At 43.0% G+C, this 27616-nt stretch overlaps 1 protein-coding gene across 1 annotated transcript in view; it reads left to right on the plus strand.

Annotated features, from left to right (window-relative positions):
- The window catches only part of LOC139376125 (histone-lysine N-methyltransferase 2C-like), a 133598-nt gene that overhangs the window by 98327 nt on the left and 7655 nt on the right, over positions 1–27616 (plus strand). The window contains exons 44-58 of the mRNA XM_071118336.1: positions 3264–3428; positions 4513–4642; positions 4881–5028; positions 5629–5816; positions 6025–6164; positions 6491–6830; positions 9131–9270; positions 10396–10521; positions 10678–11220; positions 11433–12042; positions 12424–12560; positions 17993–18135; positions 18238–18412; positions 19410–19526; positions 19664–19737. Coding sequence (XP_070974437.1) covers positions 3264–3428; positions 4513–4642; positions 4881–5028; positions 5629–5816; positions 6025–6164; positions 6491–6830; positions 9131–9270; positions 10396–10521; positions 10678–11220; positions 11433–12042; positions 12424–12560; positions 17993–18135; positions 18238–18412; positions 19410–19526; positions 19664–19737 — 3176 coding nt within the window. The remainder of the gene's footprint in view (positions 1–3263; positions 3429–4512; positions 4643–4880; positions 5029–5628; positions 5817–6024; positions 6165–6490; positions 6831–9130; positions 9271–10395; positions 10522–10677; positions 11221–11432; positions 12043–12423; positions 12561–17992; positions 18136–18237; positions 18413–19409; positions 19527–19663; positions 19738–27616) is intronic.

Here is a 27616-nt window from a genome sequence, read left to right on the forward strand (position 1 = left end):
ATAATCTGTCTAAACAATTGTTAAAAAAATTACTTGTCATGCACAAAGTAGATGTCCTAACTGACTTGCCAAAACTATAATTTGTTAACAAGAAATTTGTGGAGTGGTTGAAAAACGAGTTTTAATGACTCCAACCTAAGTGTATGTAAACTTCCGACTTCAACTGTGTATTTTTGTAGTGTATTGATACACCAACCAAAGTTTAATTAATAACTTCACCATGCTCAAAGGGATATTTTATATTCAGTTGCATAAAGGTTAAAGGAAATGCAGGCAGGCACCACTTTACTACAAGACAAAACAGCTCACTCAATCAAGCCTGATGGTCTTGTAGCTTTAAAAGCAAAGCTTCCTTTCAAATAACAATAAAAAAAAGTGCTTAAAGGTAATGTAATGGGATAATGTCTTAGTGTGGTGTGTGAAGAATCCAATACAGTTGAAATCGCATTATGGTGGAAGCACATCCTCAAAGAGTATGACTTACATGTATGCTGTTTGAGAAGGTTTGAATCCTAAGCAACCTGCCTACACATTGTTTGCAGTACAATAGACCAAAATGGACCATAATGGCACAACGGGTGTGCTTGCATAACTGCAAGTCTTGCTGGTTTAAACTCTGGTATGCTGCCCTCTAAAATCAGTTGAACTAACTAGATTGCTGCAGTCTTACATTGCTTTGAATGGGAAGTCATATTTTACCAAGTTTTAACTCAGTTTGACTTTGAAATTCAGAGGCTGAGCTAAGACCTTCAGTCTTTTAATCTTGTTTCTAGCCTTAAGGGCTACGGAGTTATGCAACGCTATACACTACCGGTCAAAAGTTTTACACATTCAAGGGTTTTTCTTTATTTTTACTATTGTCTATATTGTAGAATAATAGTAAAGACATAAAAAAATATGAAATTACACCTATGGAATTATGTAGTAACAAATCAAAATATATTTTATATTTGAGATTCTTCAAATAGCTGCTCTTTGCCTTGATGAAAGCTTTGCACATTCTTGGCATTCTCTCAACCAGCTTCACCTGGAATGCTTTTCCAACAGTCTTGAAGGAGTTCCCACATAGGCTGAGCACTTGTTGGCTGATTTTCCTTCACTCTGCTGGTCCGACTCATCCCAAACCATCTCAATTTGGTTGAGGTTGGGGGATTGTGGAGGCCAGGACATCTGATGCAACACTCCATCACTCTCCTTCTTGGTCAAATAGCCCTTACACAGCCTGGAGGTGTGTTGAGTCATTGTCCTGTTGAAAAACAAACATGTCCCATTAAGCCCAAACAAGATGGGATGGAGTATCGCTGCAGAATGCTGTTGTAGCCATGCTGGTTAAGTGTGCCTTGAATTCTAAATAAATCACAGACAGTGTAACCAGCAAAGAACCCCCACATCATAACACCTCCTCCTCCATGCTTTACGGTGGGAAATACACATGCAGAGATCATCCATTTACCCACACTGCGTCTCACAAAGACACGGCGGTTGGAACCAAAAATATCAAATTTGGACTCCAGACAAGTACAAATTTGCACCGTTCTAATGTTCATTGCTCGTGTTTGTTGGCCCAAGCAAGTCTCTTCTTCTTATTGGTGTCCTTTAGTAATGGTTTCTTTGCAGCAATTCGACCATGAAGGACTGATTCACAAAGTTTCCTCTGAACAGTTGATGTTGTGATGTCTGTTACTTGAACTCTGTGAAGCATTTATTTGTGCTGCAATTTCTGAGGCTGGTAACTCTAATGAACTTATCCACTGCAGCAGAGGTAACTCTGGGCCTTCCATTCCTGTTGTGGTCCTCAAGAGAGCCAGTTTCATCATAGCGCTTGATGGTTTTTGCGACAGCACTTGAAGGAACTTTACATTTTCCATATTGACTGACCTTCATGTCTTAAAGTAATGATGGACTGTCGTTTATCTTTGCTTATTTGAGCTGTTCTTGCCATAGTATGGACTTCTTTTACCAAATAGGGCTATCTTCTGTATACCACCCCTACCTTGTCACAACACAACTGACTGGCTCAAACACATTAAGAAGGAAAGATATTCCACAATAGAACTTTTAAGAAGGCACACCTGTTAATTGAAATGCATTCCCAGTGACTACCTCATGAAGCTGGTTGAGAGAATGCCTAAAGCTGTCATCAAGGCAAAGGGTGGCTATTTGAAGAATAGATTTTGATTTAACACTTTTTTTGGTTACTACATGTGTTATTTAATGATGTGTTATATATGTTATACATATGTGTTATATGTAGTTACTACATGTGTTATTTAATGATGTGTTATATATGTTATACATATGTGTTATATGTAGTTACTACATGTGTTATTTAATGATGTGTTATATATGTTATACATATGTGTTATATGTAGTTACTACATGTGTTATTTAATGATGTGTTATATATGTTATACATATGTGTTATATGTAGTTACTACATGTGTTATTTAATGATGTGTTATATATGTTATACATATGTGTTATTTAATAGTATTGATGTCTTCACTATTATTCTAAAATGTAGAAAAGCGTAAAAATAAAAAAGTCCTTGAATGAGTAGATTTTCTAAAACCTTTCACCGATAGTGTACATTGGTTGTCAGGGGGGAGGTTGCCCACCGCTGCAAAGTAAGCATGGGTTAGCCAAAAACAGTACAGCGTGGGCTAGTCTAATGGTCATTTTATGGTCCCTGTAGTCTCGTTTTTATCCAATGCCTAGATCTTGAGTTAGGTCGCAGCAAGACATTTAATTTTTTCCCTGATGCTAGGGACCATGTTAAAAATCCAATGTGGTTCTCTGAATGGATCATGACGAGAGGCTTGTGTGTTGTGTACCTCCAGTCAAGTTGATTTGCAAAGTTTCATCGACGTTAATGCAATATTTGCTTAGATATGATGGTAGGGAGATAGGAATTGAAACTTTAAAATTCAACCAATCCCAACTATTGTCGCGACTATAATCATCATTAGCTCATTCAACCCCTCTCCTTTCCCCAGGTTGTTGCTGTAAATGAAAATGTTTTGTGTTTATTAGGTGTCAAACAGAAAAAAATAATTGAAACGGGGAGGGACTATCTGGATGTGATCCAATAAAAAATGTTAAAAAATGTTCATTTTTTGTTTCAAGAAGTTTAGCTACAGTGTGCTCTACTGAACGTAAACCGTGTAAAGTAAGGATTAAGTAAATAAATAGTTAAACCTCATGTCTCTTCCTCCTCCCTTTTTCTCCCCTCTTTCCATTCCTCTCTCTCTTTCCTCCTACAGCAGCTGTCCCTTCTGCCCCTCATAGAGCCCCTGATAGGTGTCAACTTTGCCCACTTCGCCCCCTATGGCAGTGGCCAGCTCAACGGGGAGAACCATCTGTCTGGGACCTTCGGTAGCGCTGCTCTGGACGGAGTCTCTGACTACTATTCCCAGCTAGCCTACAAGGTGAGGCCTCAGCTCCAACCACTAGGCGTGGGCGGTATACCCTGTATACCATATACCGGGGTATTTGGAAAAAGCCACTGGACGTTTTTTCATTTTGTAGCTACTTTTTAAATAAAACCTGCAGTCAACTTGTGCAATATATTAGGCGATAAGGAACATTGCATTCTTCATGTCACCTGTTACATTATTATGAAGCTTACGGTAGTCCCCAGTCACACGTCATGTGGTGTTTGTTTACAAGCAGACAACTAGCGATCGGAGCCTTGAGTCTCTCACTCTTGTGCAGCATCCACCAGGTGATCTAATTATAGTATGTAATCCACAACTAAATGTGTGCCAGCTAGATATCTGATAACAATTAAGTTAATTGTCTAAAATGTGCTAAATGCTCTACATTTGTGCATTTCGTTTGCTAATTAGCTATCTGATTAAGTGGTTAGCTGGCTTCTTCCAAAATCAAGCATTCTCTTGGTAACAGCATTGAATCCCCTCCTGGATCAAGAACCTTGCTGGCTAATATTTGTTTTGTGCATGCAGTGAACTATGAGTAGCATTTTTTAGTTACTTGTATACTTTAGGTCATAAACTGTACAAAATGTTCAGTGTGCTCATTAGCATTCTATGGGATTTTACATGTACTTGTTAGCATCGCTAACCTTCCGATTACAGAGTATCAGTGGGGTTTGAAAACAGCGCCGGTATTACAGAATATCCCGGTATGGCACAATGTCGGTATGAAGATATGACAGTCTGGATACCGCCCAAGCCTACCAACCAAAGTTAAATCTTTTCATCTTAATTTAAAATACCACTCTTGTTTTTATATTCAACTGGACTTTGAATGAGCTAAGGGGAGATGGAGTGATCCTACGCAAGCATGTACTGCATACTGTATGTGCTGAAGGCTGTGGCACTACCCACTAGACCAGCCCCAGGCACAGGTTTTATTAATATGAAGTTGAAGGATGCCTTTAGTGCCTTTTTGAAGCAGTGATTTGTGGTAGCACGAGACCACTCTGCCATATGCCAGATCCCTCCCTGTTGTAGTATGGTGACGTGTATTCCTTGGGTTGTTTATTCAAAGCAGAACAATCTGAGCAACCCCCCCACCCCGCCGGCTTCCCTTCCTCCGACTCCTCCACCTGTGAACCGACAGAAGATGATCAATGGCTTTGCCACTACAGAAGAACTGGCCAGCAAAGCTGCTGCTATGGGTGAGTACTGGGACAGATTTCAGGGGTGACTAGGGTTTAATGGCATATTCCTGTGTTTCTCATGTGTAGTGTCATGCTGTGTATTGCTGTTAGGACCCTAGACAAAGCATTCCTAGAGCAGACATTCCCGTAGACATAAAGCCTAACTCCTAGAACAAACATTTACATTAATGTGAAGTGATTGGTCCTAACCATAGAAATACAATCTGAATGTCTCATTCATATGTTCCTCTTCAAGTGTCTAAAGGTCTGGTCCCCAAGCCGCTCCATGTCCCATTCAGGACTGAGGAGGACCTGCTGGCCCGGGCCATCGCTCAGGGACCTAAAACTGTGGATGTGCCTGCCTCCCTCCCCACGCCCCCTCACAACAACCAGGAGGAACTCAGGTAAGGAAGGCCTCTGCTCCCCAGAACTGAGAAAATAGAAGTGATGTCTTTGGTTATGCTTGCATGCTTTACATCAGTCTTAAAGACGCCATATTACCTTATAAACTTGTCATTGTGAGTAGAGTATATTCTGTAAATACTTGGCCACAGAATGATTTTCCCTACTGGGACAATAAAGATTTAATTGAATTGCACTTCATAGACAGTAGACACAAATTGTATACTGGTATTTGTCTAAAAACATGCATTATCCTCTATCTGGATACTCAGACTAAAGCTGTAGATACAAGCTTTCACAGATTCCACAACCATTTCTACACAATGTTCTCACCTTAGGGAAGCCTCAAAACAATTTCAGTTGTTAATGTAATTATATTTTTGTGAAAATAGGTTATTTGTCAAAAAAACATGCATTTTCCTTTATCTGGGTACTCTGACTAGGCTGTAGATATACCATACAAGCTTTCAGACTCCAAAACGATCTCTTCACAATGTTCTCAGTTTAGGAAATCCTGATGAAGACAATTTAGAATTGTGAATGCAATGATTTTTTGTGTAAATCCTAACAAATTTTTATCTCAACCCCCCCCCCCTTTACAGCAACAGGCTGGGACAAGAGCATTGTAAGGATCGGGACACACCAGACAGTTTCGTCCCGTCCTCGTCTCCTGAAAGTGTGGTTGGCATGGAGATCAGTCGCTACCCAAACTTGTCATTGGTGAAGCAGGAGCCTCGGTCCCCCTGTCTCTCCCCTGTCCTCCCCATGCTCCCAGCACCCTGGGGGAAAGGTAACATGTTGGTCATTTGTATAAACTGGAAACAGAAATATGTGCCTTTCTAACTACTATATGTACTCCATCATCAATCAGGTTATATATAAAGCCCTGTTTACATTACGTTGTCACAAACTGCTTTACAGTATCAATAACAGGACTAAGTATTAATGAAATATCCTTTCAAATATTTTTCCGGGTGTGTCTATTACTTTTCTTGTAGGGTTAGCGGTTAGGCTGAAGACTGAGCTCAAGACGGAGCCTTCTGGGATGTTCTTCGGCTCCCATTTTGGCCCAGCATCTAACGACGCTAAGCCAGGCTTGGTGTCTGTAGCCATCACCCTGAGACCAGCTGCCGCAGAGGTGAGGGTTCTGTTGGCTTCAGTTCCTCCTGCTCTCAGAGAATGTCACCATGGGGGAAATGGTTTAGATCCTTTTATTTTTATTTAAGCGCTTGAACAATGTAGTTCGTGAAGTAGTTTTATTCCCTTTTTTTCCTCTCAAATGCACCTCAGTTCTTTCACTACTGTTGTGATATGTTAGGATTCAAATCTCACCTGGCTTAATTGTAGGAGCTGAAGCCAATTCTTTGTCTGCCAGTCATGCACTGCTCTCCATCTCTGCCATTGGCTTTTGAGTGGCAATAGTTGTTACATACATTTTTACAACATTGTTTTTCCCCCTCCCAGAATGTCACTGGTGTGGTAGCAGCCATCTCAGATCTGCTGTGTGTGAAGATCCCCAGCAGCTATGAGGTCAGCAGCCCCCCTGGCCCAGATAGGGGGCCCCTGGCCATGCTCAGCGGCCTGAGGGGGGGCCCCCAGGGGGATCTTGAGCACCGGCGGCCGGGCGCCCCAATGATATACCCTGGCCGTGGTGGTGCTGGGGACATGGGGGGCCCGCACCCTCAAGGAGCCCCAGGCCAGCTCATTAGGTCCCGGGGAGGTGGAGGACCACAGCAGGGGATGATGATGCAACAGCAGCAGGGACATCCGCAGCAGCACATCCGCTTCCATTCTGACGGATCAGGTGAGAGACTGAGCTACATCCCTGCACCTTATCGCCCCCTTATGTTCAAATACTGACATAACAGGGGAGATGTTTCTGCTCTTGTGCGCTCGTCTTGAAATGAGACACTGACGAAATTCATGTCCATCCAGACCAATTTGTTTGTTTTTAGACTTATTTTTCTGATATGAATAATATATTGTTTTTTTTAAACACGACGTCACTGCACCTAGAAGTGCACAAGACAAATCCATCTCTATCTAATTGTTTTCCCACTCATCGTCCATCGGCATACTTAGCCTCTTTTAACAATGTTTACAAACGGTCCGTTTCTTCATCCAGTGCATCATTATCCTTCTGTCTGCAGCCTAAAGGCTGTGTGTATCTGGCCCACCAGGAAGTGAGGGCTGTCCATATTGATCTCACACAACGATCCGCACAGCTAATAAAATTGACTAATCATCCTTCCTTGGACCCGACCTCACTAGTGCACACACACACACGTACCTGCTTAGCGCTGCTGTCAAAGTGTCAGAACACGGGCTTAATGAATGTGGTCAGTTTGCCTAGAGTCATAGATACAAACAGCCAGATGAACAGGAAAATGGACACCCCTGGTGTTAATTGTCTTGGCGGGCTTATAATTAGGAGCTGTTTACCTCCTGACCAATTGTGTGGTTCATCTAAGACAATTAGCATCAAAGTATGACGAGCTGCCTTCTAAAATGTTGTGACGAGCTGCCTTCTAAAATGTAGTGACGAGCTGCCTTCTAAAATGTTGTGACGAGCTGCCTTCTAAAATGTAGTGACGAGCTGCCTTCTAAAATGTAGTGACGAGCTGCCTTCTAAACTGTAGTGACGAGCTGCCTTCTAAACTGTAGTGACGAGCTGCCTTCTAAACTGTAGTGACGAGCTGCCTTCTAAACTGTTGTGACGAGCTGCCTTCTAAAATGTAGTGACGAGCTGCCTTCTAAACTGTAGTGACGAGCTGCCTTCTAAACTGTTACGACGAGCTGCCTTCTAAAATGTAGTGACGAGCTGCCTTCTAAAATGTAGTGACGAGCTGCCTTCTAAAATGTAGTGACGAGCTGCCTTCTAAAATGTAGTGACGAGCTGAGCTGCCTTCTAAACTGTTGTGACGAGCTGCCTTCTAAACTGTTGTGACGAGCTGCCTTCTAAACTGTTGTGACGAGCTGCCTTCTAAACTGTTGTGACGAGCTGCCTTCTAAACTGTTGTGACGAGCTGCCTTCTAAACTGTTGTGACGAGCTGCCTTCTAAACTGTTGTGACGAGCTGCCTTCTAAACTGTTGTGACGAGCTGCCTTCTAAAATGTTTGTAAAAAATCAGGTGCTTAAAATGTATAGCTTGTCCAAAACAAGACCGCAGCAGAGCGCCCCTCATTTATTTGACGTAATAAACCTATTCCTCCTCCGTAAGAGAAACAAATATATAAATGCAACAAATTATCCCTGAAATGTTCCATATGCGCAAAAAGCTTATTTCTTTCAAATTTTGTACACAAATTACATCCCTGTTAGTGAGCATTTCTCTTTTGCCAAGATAATCCATCCACTTGACAGGTGTGGCATATCAAGAAGCTGATTCAACAGCGTGATCATTACACAGGTGCACCTTGTGCTGTGGACAATAAAAGGCCACTCTAAAATGTGCAGTTTTGTCACATAACACAATGCCACAGATGTCTCAAGTTTTGAGGGAGTGTGCAATTGGCATGCTGACTGCAGGAATGTCCACCAGAGCTGTTGCCAGAGAATGTAATGTTTATTTCATTCCCATAAGCTGCCTCCAACTACGTTTTAGAGAATTTGGCAATACGTCCAACTGGCCACACAACCGCAGACCACTTGCATGGCGTTGTGTGGGTGAGCAATTTGCCAATGTCAAAGTTGTGAACAGAGTGTCCCAAGGTGGTGGTGGGATTATGGTATGGGCAAGCATAAGCTATAGACAACGAGCATCATTTCCTTTTTATTGATGGCAATTTGAATGCAAAGAAATACCGTGAACAGATCCATAGCCCATTTTGTTTTTAAGGTATCTGTGACCAACATATGCATATCTGTATTCCCAGTCATGTGAAATCCATAGATTAGGGCCTAATGCATTTATTTCAACTGAATGATTTCCTCATATGAACTGTAACCCAGTAAAATATTTTGAAATTGTTGCATGTTGCATTTTTTATGTTTTTATTCAGTATAATAGAGCTGAGCTAAGCCATGCTGTGCTGCTCTGGCCTGTTCAAGTATCTACTGTTGTAGGAGCTGTGTCTTATTTGAGTACTGTTGCTGTGCGTCAGGTCCAGCTGCAGTCAGAGACGCCCATCAGAAAGACCCCGGCAGCCCAGGCTCCAAGCCCCAGTGGTGCTGTCATTGCAAGGTGGTGGTGCTGGGAAATGGAGTCTGCAAGTCAATCAAAGACCTTCCAGTGCACAAACAGGTAACGTACGGCCAGCGCTTTCATGTGGTCAAGTTGTGCTACGTGTTTATCACGCTGAACTCCATACGTTGCAAAGACTGTTGTCTATTGCGATACATAGAAACATAAATCTTGTGGCGATCCACATCAGATAATCGTCTCTATATCAATCTAATGGTCCACATGATCTGTCAAAAAAGATAATTTGATCAATTACCTTGTTGGATCTGACCCAATCAAGCTATGATCTATATGAATTGGTTAACTATCTTCTTGGCCAACCCAGTAAAAGCTCTCCTTTCCACCAGTCAGCCATGGATTACTGTTGCGTTAGTCTGTCCCCCCCCCCAGGGGGCAGGAGAGCACAGACAGGCCATGACTAGAGGCTCAGACCTCACTTCAAACGGTAGATTAATCCACATTATGCCCTTAGGCACACACACGCACACACACACACGCATGAATGCAAACACACACACACATCCAAGAACATTATGTCCATACACACACACGTCCTGTAGAGCTTCTAATTATGCTAATCCCCCCTTCCCCCCATTGTAGTGAAATCTATCTCAGTGCAATTAGTGGGTTAAGCGGTAGTATGCCCTTAGACTGCAGTCTGGGGAGTTCACAAATGGTTAAACCCTGATTAATCTGAATATTGGAGCTGTTTGATGATTTAATAACCTCTTTTAGTATCGATAATGGTTTATGTATAGAAATTGATTTGACCTTTGATGTCTCACTTTGATTATGAGCTTAAAGGAATAGTTCTGGATTTTGGCAGTGAGTTCCTTTATCTACTTCCCCAGTCAGATAAACTCGTAGATACCATTTTTATATCTCTGTGTATAGTTTGAAGGAAGTTGCTAACTTGCATAACAATTGCTCGTGAAATTACATCTAATTTCCTTCATACTAGACGCAGATACATAAAAATGGTATCCACAAGTTCATCTGACGCTGGGGAAGTAGGCTAGATAAAGGGTTTCATTGCCAAAATCCCAAACTATCCCTTTCTTTCTCTCTTCTTCCTACAATTGTAAAGTAGCTTTGTGTCCCTGAAGTGTGGATAAATATAATGTATTATTATCTCATTCTCTCTTCCTCACTCCGTCTCCTGACATGCCTTTCTTCTCTCTTCAGGAACAGGAAGGTCTGTTGCGTTCCGAGGGGAACTTGGTATTCTGCAGCCACAGCTGCTTCCTCCTCTACTCTGCCTCCACCTCCTCCTCTTCCTCCTCACAGGCCAGAAATACTACAGATACTAAGGTTTGTGTTTCTGTTGATTCCCGGAGGCAATTTATTTTTTTACTTTATTGACCAGTGTAGGTAATCTGTATACAGTACTTATACAGTAAATATAAATGGTCAACTTTTATTATTTGCTGCAGGACATTAAATGATTGTCATTCATGTCTTCTACAGGACTCGGTGGCCCTCCTGTCTCCAGACTCAGACCAGAAAGAGAGCCTGTCTAAAGCCCACCACCAGTACAGCAACAACATGTCCTCTCTGGATGTCCACTGTCTGGCCCAGCTCCAACCCAAGCAGTCCCCTCCCTCTACCCCACCCATTCCTTTCCCCCCAGCCAGTGACACCCCTAAGACCCCTAAGACAGATGTCAAGTCAGACACCATCAAAGTGACTGTAAAACTGAAGGCGCGGGGCCCCAGGGCTCAACAGGAGGGCTGGCACCAGGGGAAGAGACACAAGGGTCTCCGCTGGAGGAAGTGGACAGTACAGGTGGTGGTGCCTAGAGGAAGCTCCCAGCTCCCTGACGAGAACCAGATAGACGAGCTGTTGAGGAAGCTGGGAGCGTCTCTCCGTCCCGGGGCCTGTCTCAGGGACCAGCGCCGCTGCTGCTTCTGTCACCAACTAGGGGACGGGGTCACCGACGGCCCTGCCCGCCTCCTCAACCTGGACCTGGACGCGTGGGTGCACCTCAACTGTGCCCTGTGGTCCACCGAGGTAGGTAGCCCAGAAGTCAAGTGAGGTGGTGGACTGGTAACCGCAAGGTTCATGTCCTCGGTCGGTTGTAAATAAATAAATAAGTGGGGGGGGCTGGCTAAAGGGGGGAAGACTGCTGGTTTCAGATCTTAACTGCCATACCAACCACTACAATTGTGACCCTTTTATTAAAGTTGTGTTGTGTGTATTATTAACATTGTTTTGTTGTGCAGGTGTACGAGACGCAGGCAGGCGCCCTGATCAACGTGGAGCTTGCGCTGCGACGGGGTTCAGCGGTCCGCTGTGCCTACTGCCAACAGATGGGCGCCACCAGCGGCTGCCACCGCCTGCGCTGCACCAACATCTACCACTTCACCTGCGCCCTGCAGGCACACTGTACCTTCTTCAAGGACAAGACCATGCTGTGCCACGCCCACAGGCCCAGAGGCTCTGGCTCTGCCCACGGTGGCTCTGGCCTCGTCCTGGAGCACGAGCTGCGCTGCTTCGCGGTGTTCCGCCGCGTCTACGTCCAGAGGGACGAGGTGAGGCAGATGGCCAGCGCCGTGCAGCAGCCCGAGCTGGGCTACACCTTCAGAGTGGGCAGCTTGGTGCTCCACGCCGTGGGTCAGCTCACCCCGTCCCAGATGGCCGCCTTCCACTCGACCTCCGCTATCTTCCCCGTGGGCTACGAGGCCTGCCGCATCTACTGGAGCATGCGCCATGGCAACCGCCGCTGCCGCTACCTGTGCTCTGTGGAGGAGAGGGAGGAGCAGCCGGAGTTCCGCGTCCGCGTCGTCGAGCAGGGATACAAGGACCTGGTCCTCACTGACTCCACTGCCAAAGGTGGGCTGGGATGGATTTGTGTTGGGGCTCATTTAGATTAGGCTTGTCTATTAATGGTGGGCTGGGCTAAATGTTTTGTTTTAGGGCTGGTTTAGATTATGCTTGTCTATTAAAGGTGGGATGGGCTAAATGTTTTGTTTTAGGGCTGGTTTAGATTATGCTTGTCTAGTAAGGTGGCTAGCTAGATTGGTTTTATGACATGCTTAGATTTAGCCTTGTTTATGGCTGTAGCCTCTACCATTCATGTATCTGGGTTGGCTTGGACTAGGATGTCTTGTTCAGTTTGCTTTTAAGATTCTCTTTTACAATTGTAAATGTGTTCTGTAGGAGTCCCTATAATATATTATGATACATAACCCTGCTGTTTTCCTGTCTTTTCAGGAGTGTGGGATAAGGTCCTGGGACCCGTTGCTGACAAGAGGACTGAAATAGGAACTCTGAAACTCTTCCCTGTCTATCTGAAGGGAGAGGACCTGTTTGGACTCACTGTCTCTGCAGTCACCAAGATCACTGAATCGGTTTGTATCTGTTCTCTTGTATTAAATTCAAACAATTCCGATTTATACTAAATGATCAATGCTCAAATGATACTATAGATGTCTAAAGCTACCTATTCAGATGAGCGACTGTTAATGCTCACACAATACTACACTGAACAAAAATGTAAACGACACATTTAAGTGTTGGTCCCATGTTTCATGAGCTGAAATACAATAATTTTACATGCGCACAAAAAGCTTATTTCTCTCAAATATTGTGCTCAGATTTGTTTGACCAGATAACCCATCCAGCTGGCAGGTGTGGCATATCAAGAAACTGATTAAACAGCATGATCATTACACAGGTTCACCTTGTGCTGGGCACAATAAAAGGCAACTCTAAAATGTACAGTTTTGTCACACAACACAATGCCACAGGTGTCTCAAGTTTTGAGGGAGCAAGCAATTGGCATGCTGACTGCAGGAATGTCCACCAGAGCTGTTGCCAGATAATTGAATGTTCTTTTCTCTACCATAAGCCCACTCCAACTTCGTTTTAGAGAATTTTGCCGTACATCCAACCGGCCTTTCAACCGCAGACCACTTGCGTGGTGTTGTGTGGGCGAGTGGTTTGCTGATGTAAACCGAGTGCCCCATGGTGGCAGTAGAGTTATTGTATGGGCAGACCATAAGCTACAGACAACAAACCCAATTGCATTTTATCGATGGCTATTTGAATGCACACAGACACCGTGATAAGGTCCTGAGGCCCATTGTTGTGCCGTTCATCCGCCGCCATCACCTCACACGGCCACATGTCACATGGATCTAGCCACAATTCCTGGAAGCTGAAAATGTCCAGGTTCTTCCATGGCCTGCATACTCACCAGACATGTTTGGGATGCTCTGGATTGACTTGTATGACAGCATGTTCCAGTTCGCGCCAATATCCAGCATCACAGCCATTGAAGAGGACTGGGACAACGTTCCACAGGCCACAATCAACTCTATGCGAAAGAGATGTTGCGCTGCATGAAGCAAATGGTGGTTACACCAGATACTGACTGGTGATCTGATCCATGCCCCTACCTTTTTTGTTTAGGTACCTGTGACCAACAGATGCATATATATATATATATATATTGCCAGTCATGTGAAATCCATAGATTAGGGCTTAATAAATGTTTTTAAATGTGCTTATTTTCTTTAATGAACTCTAACTCAGTAAAATCTTTGAAATTGTTGCATTTTATATTTTTGTTCAGTGTATATATTGTAGACTAAAGGTCGACCGATTATGATTTTTCAACGCCGATACTGATTATTGGAGGACCAAAATAAGCCGATACCGATTAATCTGACTATTTTATATATAAATATAAACTATATAATAGTTATTCTATATATATATATATATATTTATATTTGACAATTACAACAATACTGAATGAACAATGAACAATTTTATTTGAACTTAATATAATACATAAATAAAATCAATTTAGTCTCAAATAAATAATGAAACGTGCCATGTAAAAAAGCTAATGTTTAAGTTCCTTGCTCAGAATATGAGAACATTTGAAAGCTGGTAGTTCAATATTCCCAGTTCTTCAGTATTCCGAGTTAAGAAGTTTTAGGTTGTGGTTATTATAGGAATAATGATGCGTTGACTATTTCTCTCTATACCATTTGTTTTTAATAACAGTTGAAGTCAGAAGTTAAACCTAGGTTGGAGTCATTAACTCGATTTTCAACCACTCCACAAACTTCTTGTTATCAAACTATAGTTTTGGCAAGTTGGTTAGGACAAGTTAAACAATTTAAAGGCAATGCTACCGAATACTAATTGAGTGTATGTAAACTTCTGACGGCACTGGGAATGTGATGAAAGCAATAAAAGCTGAAATAAATCATGACATTTCACATTCTTAAAATAAAGTGGTGATCCTAACTGACCTAAGACAGGGAATTTTTACTCTGATTAAATGTCAGGAATTGTGAAAAATGTAGTTTAAATGTATTTGGCTAAAGTGTATGTACACTTCCGACTTCAACTGTACCTTTGACTATTGGATGTTCTTATAGGCACTTTAGTATTGCCAGCCTAATCTCAGGAGTTGATAGGCTTGAAGTCATAAACAGTGCTGTGCCTAAAGCATTGCTAGGCGCTGCTGGCAAACACAGTTAAGTGCTATTTGAATGAATCCTTACGAGCGTGCTGCTGCCTACCACTGCTCAGTAAGACTGCTCTATCAAATCATAGACTTAATTATAATATAATAAACACAGAAATACGAGCCGTTGGTCATCAATATGGTAAAATCTGGAAGCTATCATTTCGAAAACCAAATCAAATCAAATGTATTTATATAGCCCTTCGTACATCAGCTGATATCTCAAAGTGCTGTACAGAAACCCAGCCTAAAACCCCAAACAGCAAGCAATGCAGGTGTAGAAGCACGGTGGCTAGGAAAAACTCCCTAGAAAGGCCAAAACCTAGGAAGAAACCTAGAGAGGAACCAGGCTATGTGGGGTGGCCAGTCCTCTTCTGGCTGTGCCGGGTGGAGATTATAACAAAACATGGTCAAGATGTTCAAATGTTCATAAATGACCAGCATGGTCGAATAATAATAAGGCAGAATAGTTGAAACTGGAGCAGCAGCACAGTCAGGTGGACTGGGGACAGCAAGGAGTCATCATGTCAGGTATTCCTGGGGCATGGTCCTAGGGCTCAGGTCCTCCGAGAGAGAGAAAGAAAGAGAGAATTAGAGAGAGCATATGTGGGATGGCCAGTCCTCTTCTGGCTGTGCCGGGTGGAGATTATAACAGAACATGGCCAAGATGTTCAAATGTTCATAAATGACCAGCATGGTCGAATAATAATAAGGCAGAACAGTTGAAACTGGAGCAGCAGCACAGCCAGGTGGACTGGGGACAGCAAGGAGTCATCATGTCAGGTAGTCCTGGGGCATGGTCCTAGGGCTCAGGTCCTCCGAGAGAGAGAAGGAGAGAAGGAGAGAATTAGAGAACGCACACTTAGATTCACACAGGACACCGAATAGGACAGGAGAAGTACTCCAGATATAACAAACTGACCCTAGCCCCCCGACACATAAACTACTGCAGCATAAATACTGGAGGCTGAGACAGGAGGGGTCAGGAGACACTGTGGCCCACTCCGAGGACACCCCCGGACAGGGCCAAACCGGAAGGATATAACCCCACCCACTTTGCCAAAGCACAGCCCCCACACCACTAGAGGGATATCTTCAACCACCAACTTACCATCCTGAGACAAGGCTGAGTATAGCCCACAAAGACCTCCGCCAAGGCACAACCCAAGGGGGGGGGGGGGGGGGGGGCGCCAACCCAGACAGGATGACCACATCAGTGACTCAACCCACTCAGGTGACGCACCCCCTCCAGGGACGGCATGAGAGAGCCCCAGTAAAGCCAGTGACTCAGCCCCTGTAATAGGGTTAGAGGCAGAGAATCCCAGTGGAAAGAGGGGAACCGGCCAGGCAGAGACAGCAAGGGCGGTTCGTTGCTCCAGACCCTCCCACTCCTGGGCCAGACTACACTCAATCATATGACCCACTGAAGAGATGAGTCTTCAGTAGAGACTTAAAGGTTGAGACCGAGTTTGCGTCTCTGACATGGGTAGGCAGACCGTTCCATAAAAATGGAGCTCTATAGGAGAAAGCCCTGCCTCCAGCTGTTTGCTTAAAAATTCTAGGGACAATTAGGAGGCCTGCGTCTTGTGACCGTAGCGTACGTGTAGGTATGTACGGCAGGACCAAATCAGAGAGATAGGTAGGAGCAAGCCCATGTAATGCTTTGTAGGTTAGCAGTAAAACCTTAATCAGCCCTTGCTTTGACAGGAAGCCAGTGTAGAGAGGCTAGCACTGGAGTAATATGATCAAATTTTTGGTTCTAGTCAGGATTCTAGCAGCCGTATTTAGCACTAACTGAAGTTTATTTAGTGCTTTATCCGGGTAGCCGGAAAGTAGAGCATTGCAGTAGTCTAACCTGGAAGTGACAAAAGCATGGATTAATTTTTCTGCATCATTTTTGGACAGAAAGTTTCTGATTTTTGCAATGTTACGTAGATGGAAAAAAGCTGTCCTTGAAATGGTCTTGATATGTTCTTCAAAAGAGAGATCAGGGTCCAGAGTAACGCCGAGGTCCTTCACAGTTTTATTTGAGACGACTGTACAACCATTAAGATTAATTGTCAGATTCAACAGAAGATCTCTTTGTTTCTTGGGACCTAGAACAAGCATCTCTGTTTTGTCCGAGTTTAAAAGTAGAAAGTTTGCAGCCATCCACTTCCTTATGTCTGAAACACATTCTTCTAGCAAGGGCAATTTTGGGGCTTCACCATGTTTAATTGAAATGTACAGCTGTGTGTCATCCGCATAGCAGTGAAAGTTAACATTATGTTTTCAAATAACATCCCCAAGAGGTAAAATATATAGTGAAAACAATAGTGGTCCTAAAACGGAACCTTGAGGAACACCGAAATTTACAGTTGATTTGTCAGAGGACAAACCATTCACAGAGACAAACTGATATCTTTCCAACAGATAAGATCTAAACCAGGCCAGAACTTGTCCGTGTAGACCAATTTGGGTTTCCAATCTCTCCAAAAGAATGTGGTGATCGATGATCGAAAACATTTATTCTTTCAGTGAAATACGGAACCGTTACATATTTTATCGAGCGGGTGGCATCCCTAAGTCTAAATATTGCTGTTACGTTGCACAACCTTCAATGTTATGTTATAATTATGTCAAATTCTGGCAAATTACTTCACAGTTCGTAACGAGCCAGGCGGCCCAAACTGTTGCATATACCCTAACGCAAGAGAAGTGACACAATTTCCCTAGTTAATGTTGCCTGCTAACATGCATTTATTTTAACTAAATATGCAGGTTAAAAAATATATACTTCTGTCTTAATTTTAAGAAAGGCATTGATGTTTATGTTTAGGTACAATTGTGCAAAGATGGCTTTTTTTTCTCTCGGCGTTGTGCTTTTGTTAAATCATCACCCGTTTGGCGAAGTTGAAGTAGGCTGTGATTCAATGATAAATTAACAGGCACCACATTGATTATATGCAACGCAGGACAAGCTAGTTAACCTAGTAATGTCATCCACCATGTGTAGTTAACTAGTGATTATGTGAAGATTTGTAGTTTTTATAAGATTAGTTTAATGTAAGCTAGCAACTTACCTTGGCTCCTTGCAGCCACAAAGTCCTTTTGACGCTGCGCTCGCATAACAGGTGGTCAACCTGCCACACAGTTTCCTTGTGTAATTGCAATGTAATCGGCCATAATCGGCGTCCAAAAAGGCAGATTACCGATTGTTATGAAAACTGCCGATTAATCGGTCGGCCTCTGTTGTAGACACTGAAGTGAGGAGGAGTGTTCCAGTCTCATTTCCCTGTGCTGCTGGTTGTGTTCCAGCTCCCAGGGGTGGAGGCCTGTGACAGGTACACCTTCCGTTACGGACGTAACCCTCTGATGGAGCTGCCCCTGATCTTCAACCCTTCTGGCAGCGCCCGCGCCATGCCCAAAACCAGCTCCCCATTCACTGCCGTTGTCATAAGGTATTGTGGAGGAATTAACATTGTTTCAAGTCTGTGGATGTAATATACTTAGCACAAGTTATCTTTATAACAGAATACACACACACACATTCACTCCTATAGGCCCCAGCCAGTATCCAGAAACACCAGTACCACCTCCAGGTGCCAGAACACAGCCCAGGGGGAGGGAGGCGTCCCCTACACCAAGCCCCCCACTGTGCACCACAGGTCCTCTCAGTATCGCTGGATGAAGAGTGAGTGGAGGGCCAACGTCTATCTCGCTGCTTCCAAGATCCAGGTGGGTCTAGGGGACATGATCCTCTAACTTCAGCACTAGGCCTGGGCTGCGAGGGGGTGCATGCTACGCCACTGCTTATAACTAAGTTAAGAGCTGTGAAAAGTATGTTCCCCCTTTCAAATTCTCTCTATGTAATTAGACCATCAACCAAAACCAAATATGAGATAAAGTGAGCCTGAGTGAACAAATAACACAACAGTTCCATATTTATTTCATTAACAAAGTTCTGCAACACCCAGTGCTAAACTCAGTAACTGGTTGTTCCACCTTTAGCTGCAATGACTGCAACCAAACACTTCTTGTAGTTGTTAATTAGTCTCTCACATCAATGTGGCTGAATTTTGGCCCATTGTTCCATGCAGAACTGCTTTAACTCAGCGATTTTTTTTTTTGTTTTTTTGGGGGGGTTCTTAAAAGCATGAAGTCGGATTAGGTCTGAACTTTGAATAGGCCATTCCAAAACGTGAAATGTGTTACTTTTTAGCCATTTTGGTGTTGCATAACTTTGTTAATTAAGTAAGTATCACATTACTCTATTTGAAAACTCTATCGGACTTTAGGGTTTGTTGAATATGTGCTTACATAAAGTGTAAAAAATATGCAAATATTAGAAATAGGGCAAATACTTTTTCACGGCACTGTAGATGTGCCAAATAAATGATATCCAGCAAAGGCTCCAGCTATGCATTTGCTTTGCTAACGTGTTAGCTAAGTGGCTGGATGGTAAGATCAAGCTTCTTGGTCACAGCAGAGACATTCAATCCCCTCTTGGATCAAGATCCATGTTGGCTTATAGTTTTGTGTGTGAAAACCCCGGTATGGTATAGAAATGGTATGACAGTATGAAAATCTGAATACCGCCCAACCCTACTCTGCACTCTTGCATTCCTGTTCTTAAGTAGCAGATGGAATATAAGACTGAAGAATGACAGCATGAGAGTAAAGGGACTCTTACTGTTGAACGTACTGTAGACACATTTTATGGTTGTGTCCACAGGGCCTGGGTCTGTATGCTGCCAGGGACATAGAGAAGAACACCATGGTGATTGAATACAATGGAACCGTCCTCCGCAACGAGGTGGCCATCAAGAAGCAAAGGACTTACAAATCTCAGGTGCAAATCTTAAAAATAATAATTACTTAAGGCTCTAGTATCTGTACTTACTGTGTTGTGAAGGCTGAATAATATATATTTGCTGTATTCTCTCATGTGATGACTGTTGGTCTAAGTGGTTACTTTTCCCTCTGCAGAATCGTGGAGTGTTCATGTTCCGCATCGACAGTGAACGTGTGGTTGATGCCAGTCAGACAGGAGGTCTGGCAAGGTAAGCATAATTATTTTACGTAGTCAAATTCAACCTGATTCACATTCTAACCTTACCTGATTTATTTGTCACTTCAATGTTAGGATGGTTACAATAATTCACAGGGCTCAGTATGTACAGTACAGTCGTAAAGTATTCAGATCCCTCGACTTTTTCCACATTTTGTTACGTTATTGATTTTTTCTCATCAATCTACACACACAAAAAAAAAACTTTCACATATACATAAGTATTCAGACCCTTTACTCAGTACTTTGTTGAAGCACCTTTTTTGTCACCTCCCTGACCAAGGCCCTTCTCCCCAGATTGCTCAGTTATTTTTTCTTCCTCATCAATCTACACACAATACCACATAATTCATGCTATCCAACATTTCTGAATCAATTAGGTCCACTATTGGTTGTAATGATTTATACAGCCGTTCACAAAGGTTAATTTAGCAGAGATGTGACCATGGCACTAATTTCGCTTTTATTAAAAAAGAAGGTAAGGATGCCACCAAGTGTTTTCATTATCGCCCCCTATCTTTTATAAACACAGATATTAAACCGTTTTCCTGAATGTTGTCATCTTATCTCGATTTACCCAAACTTACCCAAATTGATCCACACGGACCAAAGCGGGTTTGTTAAAAAGCGTTTATCCTCGTATAATCTCCATCGACTATTACATATCTTAAATGCTTCATCCCAAACAACAGCTCCTTGGGATGTTTTATCTCTCGGTGCAGAAACAGCTTTTGATAAACTAGAATGCTCATATCTGGCCTATTTTGGAACATATGGGAATTCATATGATTAAAGTACTTTATACAATGGGTGGGTCTAATCCTGAATGCCAAGCAGTTTATAAACTTGGTCTTCACTATAAAAACCATCTTGACATTATCTCACATTTCTTTTATACTAACATTTAGTTTTCAACAGCAGAGATTTGTAATTTGTATCAACCTTGCTGTCTGTCTCTTTGACATTTGCAACATTGTTTCAATATTCAAATTTGATCTCCAGCTGTCCTACAGTAATGAACGAGTCAGGATGAGACAGACAGGCAGTGTTTCTCAACCAGTCAATATCATGAATCAGATGGCTTCATTTTTATGCATATATATATATATATATATATATATATATATATATATATATATACACACACACACAAAGACATGTCAATTGGAAAAGGGTAGAACGAAACGAAGAGCAGCTACTGTAGTTTGCAGTCTTTCCAGCTTCAATTTGAAGTGATTGTGTTACTGTAGCTGTGTTGTTGGCTAGCTCCTCTGAACAACAGCGTCCTGGCGAGTGAGCACATTTTCTATGCCAGGTGAAATCGTGCCTCATTAGGTCATCGTTATGGATGTATGCAAATAAATGTCACTTGAAAATATCTTAAACAAATGCAAATGCGACTTTTGCTCTTATTCTGGCTGTACTTTTTGATGTGACTGTAAGTGAGCCGTAGTTGTCTAGCTAGCAAGCAAGGGGTTAAAAAGTTTGCCCGTCAGTATGGCAATGGAACATTTAGAAGGAATGACTGGGTCACGTCCATAGATACAGAACTAAAAGACTGAAAATACGTAGGAGGACTGTCTGTACCAAACTTGAAATTGTATTTCCAGGAATATGAGTGTATTTTTTGTGAAAAATTGACATACAAGGGCAAGGCTATGACATTGCAGACGCATACAGCCATCATCACCAGCAGCGCAGTGCCAGTCCCTGGCCAGGAGGCCAGCTGTATCTGCATAGCGATAGACACAGCTGTACATTACTTTATAAAATAAGCAACACTGATGAAGTCATAAAAAAATCACTGAATGTACAAAACATTAGGAACTCCTTCCTAATATTGAGTTGCACCCCCACCCTCAGAACAATCTCAATTAGTTGGGGCATAGACTTTACAAGGTGTCAAAAGCATTCCACAGGGATGCTGGCCAATGTTGGCTCCAATGCTTCTCACAGTTGGCAAGTTGGCTGGATATCCTTTGGGTAGTGGACCATTTTTGATACACACTGGAAACTGTTGAGCGTGAAACCCAGCAGCGTTGCAATTCTTGACGCAAACCGTCTGCCACCTACTACCTTACTGCATTTTGAGATCGGATGGCCTTCTAGTGAGTTTTTTCCACCTACTACCATATCCCGTTCAAGGCACATCTTTTGTCTTGCCTATTCACCTTACACAATATTCACATACGCAATCCATGTCTCATTTGTCTCGAGGCTTAAAAATCCTAACCTGACTCCTCAACTTCATCTACAATGATTGAAGTGGATTTAACAAGTGACATCAGTACGATCATAGCTTTCACCTGGTCAGTCTGGCATGGAAAGAGCAGTTCGTAATGTGTGTATATATACAACTCTACCAGGAGATAACATATTCCAGCCAAGGAGCAGAATAATCATGTTTTAAAATATATATATATATGTTAATATGGAATATGTTATCTCCTGGTAGAGTTGGTCTTCACTGATATAAACCTTAATCAATATAAGATATACTTTGGTCCTATTATTGCTCACACAATTTGTATTTGGATACCAAATGTAAAAACAAGGTAACTGGGAATCAGAATGTCATGCACATACTCCAGCATTTCACAATAATGCCTTGTGATCTGGAGGGTGACCTTTTGCATTCCCCCAATAGTCAATATGTGGAATCCTTACCAATATTTTAGATTTAGATTAGATTGTGTTTATTAGCAACATGTACAGGGATGCCGACGAAATTGCAGGGGACGTACGTATGTATGTATGTACAGTTGAAGTCAGAAGTTTACATACACCCAAATACATTTCAACTCAGTTTCTCAATTCCTGACATTTAAACCTGGTAAAAAAAATCCCTGTCTTCAGTCAGTTAGGATCTCCACTTGATTTTAAGAATGTGAAATGTCAGAATAATAGTAGAGAGAATAATTTATTTCAGCTTTTATTTCTTTCATCACATTCCCAGTGGGTCAGAAGTTTACATACACTCAATTCGTATTTGGTAGAATTGCCTTTAAATTGGGTCAAATGTTTCGGGTAGCCTTCCACAAGCTTCCCACAACAAGTTGGGAGAATTTTGGTCCATTCCTCCCGACAGAGCTGGTGTAACTGAGTCAGGTTTGTAGACCTCCTTGCTCGCACATGCTTTTTCAGTTCTGCCCACAAATTTTCTATAGGATTGAGGTCAGGGCTTTGTGTGGGCCGCTACAATACCGTGAATTGTTAAAATGGCACCGGAAGAAATGGCAGCAGTTTTACGGGCGCCCAAGCAATTGTGCTATTATGTGCTTTTTTTCGTGTTATTTTTAACTAATTTTGTACATAATGTTTCTGCAACCGTATCTTACGGCAAAATAGAGCTTCTGGATATCAGGACAACGATCACTCACCTCGGATTAGACAAAGATTTTTTCTTCAACAAGCAAGACACAGGACATTCTCCAAACACCCGACAGGGCCAACATCCCCGTTATTTGCAAGAGGAAGAAACACAGGTACAGAGGACACAGAGCGGGATGCCTCGTGAGGACGGGCAGAAGACAAGTGGGAAAGCTGCCGTTGCCGTCAATATTACTCGCCAACGTGCAATCATTGGACAATAAATTGGACGAGGTACGATCACAAATATCCTACCAACGGGACATCAAAAACTGTAATATCCTATTTTTCACGGAATCGTGGCTGAATGATGACATGGATATTCCGTTAGCGGGATATACGCTGCACCGGCAACATAGAACAGCACACTCCGGTAAGACGAGGGGGGCGGTCTATGCATATTTGTAAACAACAGCTGGTGCACGAAATCTAAGGAAGTCTCTATATTTTGCTCGCCTGAAGTAGAGTATATTGTGATAAATTGCAGGCCACACTAGTCTAGACAGTTTTCAGCTATACTTTTAGTGGCTGTTTATTTCTATCAACATGTTTAATGTGTAACCAGAGGGGGGGGGGGGGGGGGGGATCTAGATCACCTTTACTCCACACACAGAGACGCGTACAATTCTCGCCCTCTATTTGGTAAATCCAACCACAACTCTTTCCTCCTGATTCCTGCTTGCAAGCAAAAATTAAAGCAGGAAACACCAGTGACTCGGTCTATAAAAAAAGTGGTCAGATGAAGCAGATGCTAAACTACAGGACTGTTTTGCTAACACAGACTGGAACATGTTCCGGGATTCTTCCGATGGCATTAAGTACACCACATCAGTCACTGGCTTTATCAACAAGTGCATCGAGGAGGTTGTCCCCACAGTGGCTGTACGTACATACCCCAACCAAAAGCCATGGATTACAGGCAACATTCGCACTGAGCTAAAGGGTAGAGCTGCCGCTTTCAAGGTGTGGGACTCTAACCCGGAAGCTTACCCAAAATCATGCTATGCCCTGCGACGAACCATCAAACAGGCAAAGCGTCAATACAGGGCTAAGATTGAATCATACTACACCGGCAACAATGTTTGTTTTATGTGGCAGGGCTTGCAAACTATTACACTACAAAGGGAAGCAGAGCCGCAAGCTGCCCAGTGACATGAGCCTACCAGAAAGCTAAATCACTTCAATGCTCGCTTCGAGGCAAGCAACACTGAGGCATGCATGAGAGCGTCAGCTGTTCTGGACGACTGTGTGATCACGCTTTCCGTAGCCGACGTGATTAAGACATTTATACAGGTCAACATACACAAGGCTGTGGGGCCAGACGGATTGCCGGAACGTGTGCTCCGGGCATGTGCTGACCAACTGGCAGGTGTCTTCACTGACATTTTCAACATGTCCCTGATTGAGTCTGTAATACCAACATGTTTCAAGCAGACCACCATAGTCCCTGTGCCGGGAACACAAAGGCAAACTGCCTAAATGACTACAGTCCCGTAGCACTCACGTCCGTAATTATGAAGTGCTTTGAAAGGATGGTAATGGCTCACATCAACACCATTGACTCAGAAACCCTGGACCCACTCCAATTTGCATACCGCCCAAACAGATCCACGGATGATGCAATCTCTATTGCACTCCACACTGCCCTTTCCCACCTGGACAAAAGGAACACTTATGTGAGAATGCTATTCATTGACTAGAGCTCAGCGTTCAACACCATAATGCCCTCAAAGCTCATCACTAAGCTAAGGACCCTGGGACTAAACACCTCCCTCTGCAACTGGATCCTGGACTTCCTGACCGGCTGCCTCCAGATGGTGAGGGTAGGTAGCAACACATCTGCCACGCTGATCCTCAATACTGAAGCCCCCCAGGGGTGCGTGTTCAGTCCCCTCCTGTACTCCCTGTTCACCCACGACTGCATGGCCAGGAACGACTCCAACACCATCATTAAGTTTGCAGACGACACAACAGTGGACAGGAGGTCAGAGACCTGGCCGGGTGGTGCCAGAATAACAACCTATCCCTCAATGTAACCAAGACTAAGGAGATGATTGTGGACTACAGGAAAAGGAGTACTGAGCACGCCCCCATTCTCATCAACAGGGCTGTAGTGGAGCAGGTTGAGCGCTTCAAGTTCTTTGGTGTCCACATAACCAACAAACTAGAATGGTCCAAACACACCAAGACAGTCGTGAAGAGTGCACGACAAAGCATATTCCCCCTCAGGAAACTAAAAGGATTTGGCATGGGTCCTGAGATCCTCAAAGTTCTACAGCTGCAACATCGAGAGCATCGTGACTGGTTGCTGAGGTTAGTGCGTACGGCCCAGTACATCACCGGGGCTAAGCTGCCTGCCATCCAGGACCTCTACACCAGGCAGTGTCAAAGGAAGTCCCTAAAAATTGTCAAAGACCCCAGCCACACCAGTCATAGACTGTTCTCTCTACTACAGCATGGCAAGCGGTACCGGAGTGCCAAGTCTAGGACGGACAAAAAGGCTTCTCATAATGTTTTGCCCCCATGCCATAAGACTCCTGAACAGGTAATCAAATGGCTACCCGGACTATTTGCATTGTGTGCCCCCCCCTAACCCCTCTTTTACGCTGCTGCTACTCTCTCTTTATTATATATGCATTGTCACTAACTATACAATCATGTACATACAGTGCTGTGAAAAAGTATTTGCCCCCTTCCTGATTTCTTGTTTCTTCCTGACAGAGCTGGTGTAACTGAGTCAGGTTTTTAGGCCTCCTTGCTCGCACACACTTTTTCAGTATTGCTCACACATTTTCTATAGGATTAAGGCCAGGGCTTTGTGATGGCCACTCCAATACCTTGACTTTGTTGTCCTTAAGCCGTTTTGCCACAACTTTGGAAGTATGTTTGGGGTCATTGTCCATTTGGAAGACCCATTTGCGACCAAGCTTTAACTGATGCGTCAATATATCCACCAAATTTTCCTTCTCGTGATGCCATCTATTTTGTGAAGTGCACCAGTCCCTCCTGCAGCAAAGCACCCCCACAACATGATGCTGCCACCCCTGTACTTCACAATTTTGATGGTGATCTTTGGCTTGCAAGCGTTCCCCATTTTTCACCTAACCTGGTCATTATTGCCAATCAGTTCTAATTTTGTTTTATCAGCCCAGATGGACATTTCTCCAAAAAGTACGATCTTTGTCTACATTTGCAGTTGCAAACCGTAGTCTGGCTTTTTTTTATGGCGGTTTTGGAGGAGTGGCTCCTTCCTTGCTGAGCGGCATTTCAGATTATGTCGATATACGACTCGTTTTACTGTACCTGTTTCCTCCAGCATCTTCACAAGGTCCTTTGCTGTTGTTCTGGGATTGATTTGCACTTTTCGCACCAAGTACGTTCATCTCTAGTAGACCGAACGCGTCCCCTACCTGAGTGGTATGACAGCTGTGTGGTCCCATGGTGTTTATACCTGCGTACTATTGTTTGTACAGATGAGTGGTACCTTCAGGCATTTGGAAATTGCTCCCAAGGATGAACCAGACTTGTGGAGGTCTACAATTGATTTATTTTGATTTTCCCATGATGTCATGCAAAGAGGCACTGAGTTTGAAGGTAGGCCTTAAAATACATCCACAGGTACACCTCCAATGTATTCAAATTATGTCAATTAGCCTAATAGAAGCTTCTAAAGCCATGACATAATTTTCTGGAATTTCCAAGCTGTTAAAAGTCAGTCAACTTAGTGTATGTAAACTTCTTACCCACGAATTGTGATACAGTGAATTATAAGTGAAATAATCTGTCTGTAAACAATTGTTTGAAAATGACTTGTGTCATGCACGAAGTAGATGTCCTAACCGACTTGCCAAAACTATAGTTTGTTAACAATACATTTGTGCAGTGGTTGAGAAATTTGTTTTAATGACTCCAACCTAAGTATGTAAACTTCCGACTTCAACTGTAGGTATTTGTAGGACGCCCTTTTTTCAAAGGATAAGCCACCAGATGTGACAATGCTAACCTTTTCTGGCAGAGTTCAAGCTCTGCTAAAGATCATGAATTTAGTTTTTTGTACATTCAAGACCAATTTGAGCCATAAAGGGAGGCCTGCAGTGACAGAAAAGCAGTATTGAGCTCTTCAACAGCCTAAACCAGAGAAGGAGCACATGATTATGACTTTATCATCTGCATATACAGTTCTGTGAAAGAGTATTTGCCCCCTTCCCGATGTCTTATTGTTTTGCACATTTGTCACACTTAAATGTTTCAAATCATCAAACACATTTAAATATTACACAAAGATAACCCAAGTAAACACAAAATGCAGTTTGTGATCATTTTATTTATTAAGGGAAAAAAGCTATCCGAACCTTCATGTATAACTGGTTGTGCCACCCTCAGCAGCAACAACTGCAATCAAGCGTTTGCGATAACTGGCAATGAGTCTTTCACATTGCTGTGGAGGAATTTTGGCCCACTCTTTGCAGAATTGTTTTAATTCAGCCACATTGGAGGGTTTT

The sequence above is a fragment of the Oncorhynchus clarkii genome, chromosome 20, assembly GCF_045791955.1.
Source record: "Oncorhynchus clarkii lewisi isolate Uvic-CL-2024 chromosome 20, UVic_Ocla_1.0, whole genome shotgun sequence".
NCBI classification, from domain to species: domain Eukaryota; kingdom Metazoa; phylum Chordata; class Actinopteri; order Salmoniformes; family Salmonidae; genus Oncorhynchus; species Oncorhynchus clarkii.